The following is a 10,385-nucleotide window of genomic DNA, read 5'->3' as shown; positions in this document are numbered from 1 at the left end:
TGGGGCCTCCGCGGTGGGATTAGCGCCCTTGTCAGGGGACGAAGAGACCGGAAATGTCCCTCCTCCACGTGGGCACCCAGCGAGAAGGCGGCACCTCCAAACCAGGAAAAGGGCCCTCCCGGAACCCAGCCGCCCTGGCATCCTGGTCTCCCAACTACTAGCCTCCCAAACTGCGGGAAATAAATGTTTTGTCCTTGTAGCCACTGTGATGGCTTATTTTATGTGCCAACCTGCCGGGGCTACGAGATGCCGAGAGAGCAGGCAATACGCTCAACTGCTCTGCAAGTGTCTGTGAGGGTGTCTCTGGAAGAGACTAGCATTTGTATCAGTAGATGGAATAAGCAAGATGGCCTCACCGATGAGGGTGGGCCTCATCTAATCCGTTGAGGGTCTGGATAGACCAAAAAGGTGGATGGGTGCCTGGGGGGGAGGGGGGGGCTCGGTCGGTTAAGCGTCTGACTCTTTCTTGGCTTGGGCTCAGGTCATGATGTCGCGGTTCGTGGGTTCGAGCCCTGTATCGGGTTCCATGCTGACAGCACAGAACCTGCTTGGGACTCTCTCTTCCCTCTCTCCCTCTCCCCTGCTCACGTGTGCTTGCTCTCTCTTTCTCTCTCAAAATAAACTTTAAAAAAAAAAAAATGTGGAGGGACGGAGAATTTGCTCTCCCTGCCGGAGCCGGGATGCCCATGTCTCCTGGTCTTGGGAATCGGAGCTCTCTCCTGATCCTCGGGCCTTCGGGCTCGGACTGAATCGCAGCACTGGCTTTCCTGTGTCTGCAGGTGGCAGATGGCCCATCAGAGGACTTCCTGGCCTCCGTAATTCCGTGAGCCAATTCCGTGTGTAGCCTTGGGTTCTCTTCTTCTGGGAGCCCTGACTAACACGGCCACCCCGTCTGTGGCATTTGTTATAGCAGCCCGAGCTGACTCAGACAGAGTCCTTCCCGAAGATTCCCGGAGAACGTCAGCGGTGCCAGGGAGGACATCCAGGGAGCGCCACCGGGTCAAGGGCTCACACAGGAGGCCTCGGGAGTCTCACCTGAAGAGGGTCCAAGAGGTGGCCAAGTGAAGGTGTGGAACAGTGTTGCAGGAAGAGGGAACAGTACCTGTACAAGTTAGGAGGTGTGAGAGAACCCTCTGCGTTTCTGGAACACTCCCGAGTCCGCCCGCATCCTTCATCTTTCCTACGTTCTCAATAACCCTGGGGGCAGGCGGCAGCAAAGGGCAGGCGGGAGCGTGTTGGGGGTCAGGGTCTGGCTTCGGGGGTGCGGTTCACGCTTCGCAAGTGTGGACCTATGTGTGCAGTCACCCGGGGCCCCCAGGCTCGGAAGGACCCCACGTTTGGTTTGAGGCTCTGCTGTCACCACCGGGAGGGAAATTCTTAATCAGTTTGAGCCCAGGGAGGCCACATTTTCATTTTGCACGGGGTCCTGCCAATGACATAGCTTCCTTTCCCCGGGTTCAAATCCCGACCCTGCCATTTACTTGCCCCGTGTCCTTGGGCGAGTGGCCGAAATTCTCAAAGCCCCCAACCCCAGAGGTTTTACTCAGAAGGATATTTAAGACCTAGGTCCGACGACCAAGGGCTTAGGCGGTCTAAGTCGAGTGTAGATTTTGTATTCGGGGTGTCGAGTGTTGGAGGAAGCAACGTTAAGTGTTCAATCGTGTATTAATGAGGGAGTAAATAAATGTATGCGTGCACACGAATGACTGAGAAGCGAGCTGAGCGCGGGACACCCGCCCTTAGGGCCACACGCGTACCCCACCCCCCACCCCCCGCGCGTCCCTTACCGTCCTAGGCGCCGCCAGCCTTCCCGCCTCTCCCGAGCGCCCCCTGCCGGCCAGCGGCTCCGCCACGCCACAGCCAGATCACACCGGGCCGTTTGGCCGGCTTAGCCCTCGTTCTCGCTCCCCATTGGCTCCGAGTCGCTCGCGATGCCTCTCGGGCAATGTAGTCTCTCGGCCCGCGCCCGCGTTTCCTGTGGGCCGCAGCGCGGAGAGAGCCACAGGAAGTACGTAGTGAAACTTGCCCGGGTTCCCAGAAGTCATGGTGATAGCGTTGCGCGACGGGAATTGTAGTCCACGCCCGGCCAGGTTCCGCCCCCACCCTCTGCGCTCGGAACCACAATCCCCACCATGCACCGTGCTCCCAGGTCCCCTCTGCTGGCCCGCGTCCTTCTAGGAGCGGTAGTCTTGACCCTCTACGTCCCTCGTCTGTCTTGAGGGGGAGGCCGGCTCCCAGGACTACATTTCCCTGCGCGCCCCCCTGATCCCGCGGTGCGCCAGGACGCGGCAGCCATTTTGTTCCGCCGGCGAAGCCCCTAAGATGGCGGCGGGGGAGACGGTGAAGGTTGCCGCCCGCCCCTCCGGGCGTTAGCCCGCGCCCTCCGCGTCCCCCGGCGGCCGGCCCATGGCCTGGCGGAAGCCCGCGCCATGGACCTCCGCACCGCCGTGTACAACGCCGCCCGCGACGGCAAGCTGCAGCTGCTTCAGAAGCTGCTCAGCGGCCGGAGCCGGGAGGAGCTGGACGAGCTGACGGGTGAGGTGGCCGGCGGGGGGACGCCGCTGCTCATCGCCGCCCGCTACGGCCACCTGGACGTGGTCGAGTACCTGGTGGACCGGTGCGGCGCGAGCGTGGAGGCGGGCGGCTCGGTGCACTTCGACGGCGAGACCATCGAGGGCGCGCCGCCGCTGTGGGCCGCCTCGGCCGCCGGCCACCTGGACGTGGTGCGCAGCCTGCTGCGCCGCGGGGCGTCGGTGAACCGCACGACGCGCACCAACTCGACGCCGCTGCGCGCCGCCTGCTTCGACGGGCACCTGGAGGTGGTGCGCTACCTGGTGGGCGAGCACCAGGCCGACCTGGAGGTGGCCAACCGGCACGGCCACACGTGCCTCATGATCTCCTGTTACAAGGGCCACCGCGAGATCGCCCGCTACCTGCTGGAGCAGGGCGCCCAAGTGAACCGGCGCAGCGCCAAGGGCAACACGGCCCTGCACGACTGCGCCGAGTCCGGCAGCCTGGAGATCCTGCAGCTGCTGCTCGGCTGCCACGCCCGCATGGAGCGCGACGGCTACGGCATGACCCCGCTGCTGGCGGCCAGCGTCACGGGCCACACCAACATCGTGGAGTACCTCATCCAGGAGCAGCCTGCGGGGGAGGGGGGCCCCTCCGCCGGCCCGGGATGTGTGCCGCCCCCGGGGCCCCGCGGCCGCAGCTCCTCCCCGGAGGACGCGCTCGGTGACGCGTACGAGAGCTGCTGCCCCACGAGCCGGGAGGCCGCCGTGGAAGCCCTCGAGTTGCTGGGAGCCACCTACGTGGATAAGAAGCGGGACCTGCTCGGGGCCCTGAAACACTGGAGACGGGCCATGGAGCTGCGTCACCAGGGCGGCACGTATCTGCCCAAACCGGAGCCCCCGCAGCTGGTCCTGGCCTATGACTATTCCAGGGAGGTGACCACCACCGAGGAGCTGGAAGCGCTCATAACCGACCCGGATGAGATGCGCACGCAGGCCCTGTTGGTCCGGGAGCGCATCCTGGGGCCGGCCCACCCGGACACGTCCTACTACATCCGCTACCGGGGGGCGGTGTACGCCGACTCGGGCAATTTCGAGCGCTGCATCCGCTTGTGGAAGTACGCCCTGGACATGCAGCAGAACAACCTGGAGCCCCTGAGCCCCATGACCGCCAGCAGCTTCCTCTCCTTCGCCGAACTCTTCTCGTACGTGCTCCAGGACCGGGCGGCCAAGGGCAGCCCGGGCGCGCAGATCGGCTTTGCGGACCTCATGGGCGTGCTCTGCAAAGGAGTGCGGGAGGTGGAGCGGGCCCTGCAGCTGCCCAAGGAGCCCGGGGACTCGGCCCAGTTCACCAAGGCCTTGGCCATCATCCTCCACCTGCTGTATCTGCTGGAGAAGGTGGAGTGCACGCCGGACCAGGAGCACCTGAAGCACCAGACCGTGTACCGGCTGCTGAAGTGCGCCCCCCGGGGCAAGAACGGCTTCACCCCTCTGCACATGGCCGTGGACAAGGACACCACAAACGTCGGCCGCTACCCGGTGGGCCGGTTCCCCTCTCCCCAGGTGGTCAAGGTGCTGCTTGACTGCGGGGCGGACCCAGACAGCCGGGACTTTGACAACAACACCCCGCTGCACATAGCGGCCCAGAACAACTGCCCCGGGATCATGAACGCCCTGATCGAAGCGGGCGCCCACATGGATGCCACCAATGCCTTCAAGAAGACCGCCTACGAGCTGCTGGATGAAAAGCTGCTGGCCAAGAGCACCATTCAGCCCTTCAACTATGTGACCCTGCAGTGCCTTGCGGCCCGCGCCCTGGACAAAAACAAGATCCCCTACAAGGGCTTCATCCCCGAGGAGCTGGAGGCTTTCATCGAGCTGCACTGACGGGGTCCTGAGAGCCGAGAAGCCGGGAAGAGAGGGGCCCACGCTCGTCTCCCCGCCTCCCCCCTCCCCCGAGCCCTTCGGCAGCGGGAAACAGAAGGGCTCTCCAGTCTCCAGAGCCCCTGTCCCCTCCGCTCTGCGGAGAGAGGAAAGGAATCAGCAAGTCGTTGGTGCTCGAAGCCTTCCGCATCAGGCGCTCGAGGAACTGGCCCTCTCCGGGAGCCCGCGAGCCTGTCTTTGATCGGGGGAAGTTGCACGCGCGTCCACACATCCCATCTGCCCGGGTCTCGGAGGACTTTTGCCTTCTTGCCTCGAGGCAGAGGGATCGGAGCTTTTGCCTTCCTTTCCGAGAACCGGGAAGAAGCTGAGGATCGGGTCCCTGCTTTTTCGCCCCCCTGCGGCCCAGTGCGGTGTGAGGACGGGGGAGGGGGGCGCCCCCAGGTGGCAGGTCGGAGAAGCGGGCCGACTCTCAGTTCTCCAGCACGCTTGCGCCCTGCTCCCTGCCCCCAGCCCCCAGCCGTCACCACGGGCCGTGGGCAGGGCTCGCTGCCCGGGCGGCCTGCCCCTCGCATGGCTTTCGTTGGTGTGGTGTTGCGTTTCTTAGCGGGCAGGTTACGGGCGTGGCGCAGGAGGCCAGAAGTTGGGCTGCCGTATTTTTTCTTTTCCTGAGAATTTTTGGTCACACGGAATGAGCTGATGTCACACAGGGAGGTTTTTGCCGTGGCCCAGGTGGCGAGGCTGTCTACCAGGGGCGAGCTCGGTGGTGTGGAGGATTTGGTGGCGGTCCCTAAAGCGAGGCGACTGTCCATTTTCTAGAACTTCCCTGTTTGCCTTCTACTTGGGCCTCCCCCAACTTTCCACTCAAACCACAAAGAGGGGCGTTTTCCAAGCAAGGATCGGGCCAGGCGCCGAAGGAGCTGGCGGGGCTGTCACTCCCCGACCCGGCAAGGACCCGCACGGTCGGAGTGGATCAGGGTCTCAGTGTCTGAGTCCCAGGAAGGGCAGTCGCCTCGGCCTCCCGGGCCCCGCGCGCATGCGCAGTGTGGCTGTGCGCAGCCCCGCGGCTCTAGGCTTTTTTTTTTTTTTTTTTAGCTGCTTGGAAGCCTGAACGCAGGTGTTCCTGAGCCAGGTCCCCACTCGCTGTTAACTGAGCTGGAGGAGGCGGCGAATGTCCACAAGTTGCCAGTGAGGTGATAAGAAATCTCGGTTTCCCACCACTCAGGGCGCGCATGCGCCAAGCGCAGCGGTGCCGCCCACGCCCCCGGCCGCGGCGGGCAGGTGGCGGTGGCAGGTGGCAGAGGTGGCAGGTGGCAGAGGACGAAGCGGCCTCCTGGGCTCAGGAGGCGGGACCCCGCCTGGAGAGGGTGTCTCTCCGCCCCCCCCCCCCCCCCCCCCCCCAGCCTCCTCTCGCAGCTGCACGGAGGCCTCGAGAAGCCACAGCGGGCCCCTGGGCCCCGTTTGCATTTGCAGTGTTAGTTAGGACGTTATTTATTGGCAAGGCCGGGTTTTACCTTCCGTCGAGGCGGGAAAGTGCCCCTGTCCCTTCAAAGCACGGAATAAAGCAATGAGGCAGTTTAAATCGTGCGTCTCCGCGCCGGTGCCCGAGTCATTTAAAAGGCAGCCGTGGGGGGACGGGGGCGGTGGGGGGATGGACGGCTCCCTCCCGGGGCGGGCAGGAAGAAGGCGGGGAGAGGGTGCCGCCCAGCGCAAAGGTCGTGGTGTGGGGGCTCGCAGAGCCCAGCCCCCGGGCCACCATCTCACTGGGGCAGTTTCTGTCTGTGTCCTGGGACCTTGTGTGGGGTTTCCCTGGGAAGTGGCGTGTTTCTGCCCGTGGAAAAGGAGGGAAACCGCTGACTTCTCCCAAACCCCAGCTTGGCGGTAGGGAAGGCTCCAAAGAGGTGGCTTGGCCCTCCCGGAAGGCGAGGGAGGGCTGGGGCAGCGGGGGGAGCGCCCAAGAGGCCGAACTCGGTAGCTCTGCGGTTCCGGTCGGGGAGGAGAATCTGGTCCCTCTTCTTTTCCTGCTGGTTCCCTCGTGTAGTTGCAGTTCTCCGTACGGTTGCACAGTGAGAGCACTGCTCCCTGGTCTGGCGCGCTGAGTAGGCGCCGCTGCCCCCCTGTGCGCCAGGCACGGTGCAGGCCCCCTCGGGTCAGGATTGCACCGGCCGGATCGAGGCTGATTTTTCCGTGTCGCCCCCTCACACGACAGTGGGGAAGGCCGGGCTGCTTCTCCGGCTCCTGGTTTCACGGGGGTCCGACCACTAACAGCACCCGCTCCGCTGTAATGGGAACACATGGTGGCCTGGGAGGAGTGGGTGTTGAATCAGCAGGTGCTCCAGAGTAGTCTCAGGGGACGCAACACCGGCCCAGGCATTTATTGGGCCCTTGCTGGATGCCAGGCACCATTCCACGTGCTTCCATGGGCCACCTGAATCGCTGCTCACAGCAGCCCTGTAAAGTAGGTGTGTTTTTGTGTGTGTGTCTTTTTTACATTTAGTTTTGAGAGAGAGAGAAGAAGCAGGGGAGGGTCAGAGAGAGGGAGACACAGAATCCTAAGCAGCTTCAGGCTCTGCGCTGACAGCACAGAGCCTGACACGGGACTTGAACCCATGGACCGCGAGATCGTGACCTGAGCGGAAGCCGGAAGCTTAACCGACTGAGCCACCCAGGCCTCCCGAAGTAGGTGTTCTTGTTGCCGTTTTGCAAGTGGGGGAAACCGGCCACTGGGGTGTGAGAAGACTCGCCCCAGAGGAAAGCTGATCTGGGCCAAACACTTTCCATCCGAGCTCAGACCCGAGAAGTGCGACTTTCGCCCCCAGGCCACGGAGGCCATCTTAAAAACGGCCCGCTCGGGTGTCAGGTGAGAGGTGATCCCCCTGCTCCAAACGGTTGCAGACGATGTGCTTCCGGTTCCGGGGGCTGGGGGGAGGGGGTCCCCAGGTGGCGGGCGGGGGGAGTGCAGGCCAGGGTCCCAGTAGGCCGAGTGAAGGTGGGTTGTGTAAAGTGGGAGAGAGAGCAGGCTGCCTGAAGCCGCTCGGCCGGCGGGAAGTGTTAAGTCACTGGCAGGTGATGGGGGGTGGGGGCAGCTATCCAGGCCCCGTGTCCGTGTCCGGGAGCTCAGGATTGAGGCTGAAGCCCAAGGTCGAGAAAGCGTGCGGCGCCCCCACCAGTGGGAGCCACTGCCTGCCTCCACGAAGCCGAATTTAGCACCTCAGTTCTGCTCATTACTGGGTGCTCGGTACTCGCCTATCAGACCTTCCGGAGCCCCGTGGCTGTGTGGGGTCACTGCCGTGGCCTCGGCGCCCACGTGTCAAGGGAGCAGGTGAGTTCACGCAGGGGTGTCTCTTGCCTCTGGGACTACAGCTCCTCCCCAGACACTTGGGCCACACTCGTCGCCCCCCCACCCCCCAGGATTCCAGGGGTGTCATCCGAGCAGTGTTTACAGGGAGGGGAGCGGAGCGTCCCAGCCTCGGGTTAAAGATAGCACGGGTCGGAATCACATCACAGCCTGGAAAGGGGAGGTGACCCTCCCTGGGACTGCTGGCACAGCAGGGTGCTAACTGCATGTCCCCGGAGAAGGGGGTGTGGAGTCCCGAGTTAGGTTTGGTGTCGCCCCGTGTGTTAGGCAAGACCCAGCCCAAATGTGGGCAACACTGGCACTCCTGGGGAGGGACCCCGGCACCTTTGCCCTCCGTGGGCTGTGGAAGAGACTCTGAGCCTCGGTGTTGAGTGGGGTGGGACATTTGAGCTCCAGTGCAGCCTCCCCCTGCCCTGTGCCTTAATGCCCTCGATCAAAAGCTCCTCAAGCAGTAATTTTGATCGGATGGATGTCCCCTCCTCCACGCAGCCCTCCCAGATTGTTGAAAGCCTCTCAGCCATCCACTTCCCGCTGTGCACTTCCTTCCCAGACCACACGTATAACTTAACCCCTGAGATGACCCCTATTTGCTTCCTTATTTGTTCCTGTGTCCCCTTCCCTAGAACGTCAACCACACCAGCTCGTCCCCCTGTTGTGTCCCCAGTGCCTAGAAGAGGGGCTGACACCCGGTAGTTTGTTGCACGAATAAAGGAATTCACAGGGAGGCCCATGTGGCCCGATGGGGTGAGGGAGGAAGCTGCTGGGGGGCCCGGGGGGAGCACAGGCAGGTGGTTGGCGGCCCGTAGCCAGGGCGCTGGGCAGCCACTGCGGTTTCAAGCCAAGGGGAGATGCCGCCCGATGGAAGCCTGGAGGCCCCTGGCTGCAGCTGCAGGAACAGGCTGGGGGAGGGGGGTGCTGGCATAGAGGGCGCCCGGTGCCCGTGGGGCTTTCATAATGCGGGTGGTGCGACGGAGCGCTTGCCACAGAGGCGTCAGGCCCCCAAGGTCGAGGGACCTACTGTGCCCTTCGCAGGAGGGGCACGCCAGCCCCTGGCCCAGGGCCCCACCGTAGGAAGCTGGAAAGTCAACCCAAAGCATGTGGAAATCAGTGAGACAGAAATGCACAAATGAGGGCTCCCGGAGCCAGGGGCCTGCGAGTCTGGGTCCCGAGGCCGCGAGGTCGAGCCCCACGTTGGGTGTCGAGATTACCGACCTTAAGAAAACTTCTAAAAAAGTTTTTGATGCACAACAGAGAAAAACCAGTGAACCCCAAAGCTGGTCCTTTTATTTATTTATTTTTTTAAGTTTACTTTGAGAGAGAGAGAAGGGGGGGGAGGGGCAGAGAGGGAGAGCGAGCATCCCAAGCAGGCTCCGCGCTGTCAGAGCAAAGCCCTGCAACGGGCCTCGAACCCCCGAAGCCTGAGATGGAGGCCTGAGCCCGTCAGGTGCTTAACCCACTGAGCTACGCAGGTGCCCCTGGTTCTTTTAAAAATTAAATAAAATTGATGCTTCTGCTGAGCACCGAGCATAGAAGTGTTCAGTCACTGTACTGTGTCCCTGAAACTAACAGAACACTGTACTAACTGTGCTGGGATTAAAATAAAAACTTGATTAAGAAACTTAAAATACTTCGGGGCGCCTGGGTGGCTCAGTCGGTTGGGTGACCGACTCCGACTCCGGTCACGATCTCGCGGTTGGTGAGTTCGGGCCCCCGCGTCTGGCTCTGACAGCGCGGAGCCTGGATCCTGCTTCGGATTCTGTGTCTCCTCTCTCTGCCCCTCCCCCACTTGTGCGCTCACTCTGTCTCTCAAAAATCAATAACTGTAAAAAAAAAAAAAATTCTTTTAAATAAAAAATATTAAGAAACAAGTTAAATCAAATTGAATGAAACGTGTGTGGTGGGGGTGGTTCCGGTTTCCGACCGCGGCCACGTGACCTTGGCAACATCACCAGCCCCTCCCCGAGTCTCAGTTTCCTCATCTGTAAGATGGGGTTGGCAGGAGCCGCTGCCTGCTAGCATCGCAGGAAGGAGTAAACGGGTTTGTCTGTGACAACATCCCGGCGCATAATTGCGCAAAGAGCTGTGTGGTTACAGGGCGCCTGCTGTCTGCACGCTCATTTATGCATCTGAGGCACAGATGAATTGGGAAAGCTTTCAAGTCTTTTCTTGAACGTGTCTTAGGGGACAAAGCATAGCGAGCCTCCCCTCCCCCACTACGACATGTGAGTTTACAGATGTTCGTACCGAAAATGACCCCGAGTTTTAAAATAAAGACGAGTTTGTTACAATTTGTTACTGAGATGAAATTCACCATTCCAAAGAGTACATACGGTTCAGTGGCTTTCACTATAGTCACAAGGTTGCGCAACCATCACCGCGATCCAATTCCAGAAATAAAAAAGGGAGGTGGGGGGTAATCTTAAAGCCTGTTTGAAGAAAAATACTCAATGACTCGAGAAATAGAAAAGACCTTCAGGAAGAGGGCAGATGGCCAGCAAAGAACCTGCGGGACAGGAGACAGGTGAGCAAGGGGGATGGGCGGGCTGATGCCAGAGCACGTCAGATCCCACGTGACAAAGGGGCTCCGACACAGCGACCCGCAAGGGATGGGGCGGGCAGGTGGCGCCAGGCTGGCC

The 10,385-nt window shown here is 61.8% G+C and overlaps 1 protein-coding gene across 1 annotated transcript; it reads left to right on the top strand.

Moving 5' to 3' along the window:
* The first annotated feature begins 2,293 nt into the window (after positions 1-2,293).
* Positions 2,294-5,978, top strand: FEM1A (fem-1 homolog A). The gene has a single exon (XM_025916375.2). The coding sequence runs from the start codon at positions 2,430-2,432 to the stop codon at positions 4,395-4,397; it is 1,968 nt and encodes a 655-aa protein (XP_025772160.2). The 5' UTR covers positions 2,294-2,429; the 3' UTR covers positions 4,398-5,978.
* The last annotated feature ends 4,407 nt before the right edge of the window (positions 5,979-10,385 follow it).

The sequence above is a fragment of the Puma concolor genome, chromosome A2 (assembly GCF_028749965.1).
Source record: "Puma concolor isolate L17-30 chromosome A2, mPumCon1.1.hap2, whole genome shotgun sequence".
Classification (NCBI taxonomy): domain Eukaryota; kingdom Metazoa; phylum Chordata; class Mammalia; order Carnivora; family Felidae; genus Puma; species Puma concolor.
This window is presented reverse-complemented; position numbering and strand designations above follow the sequence as displayed.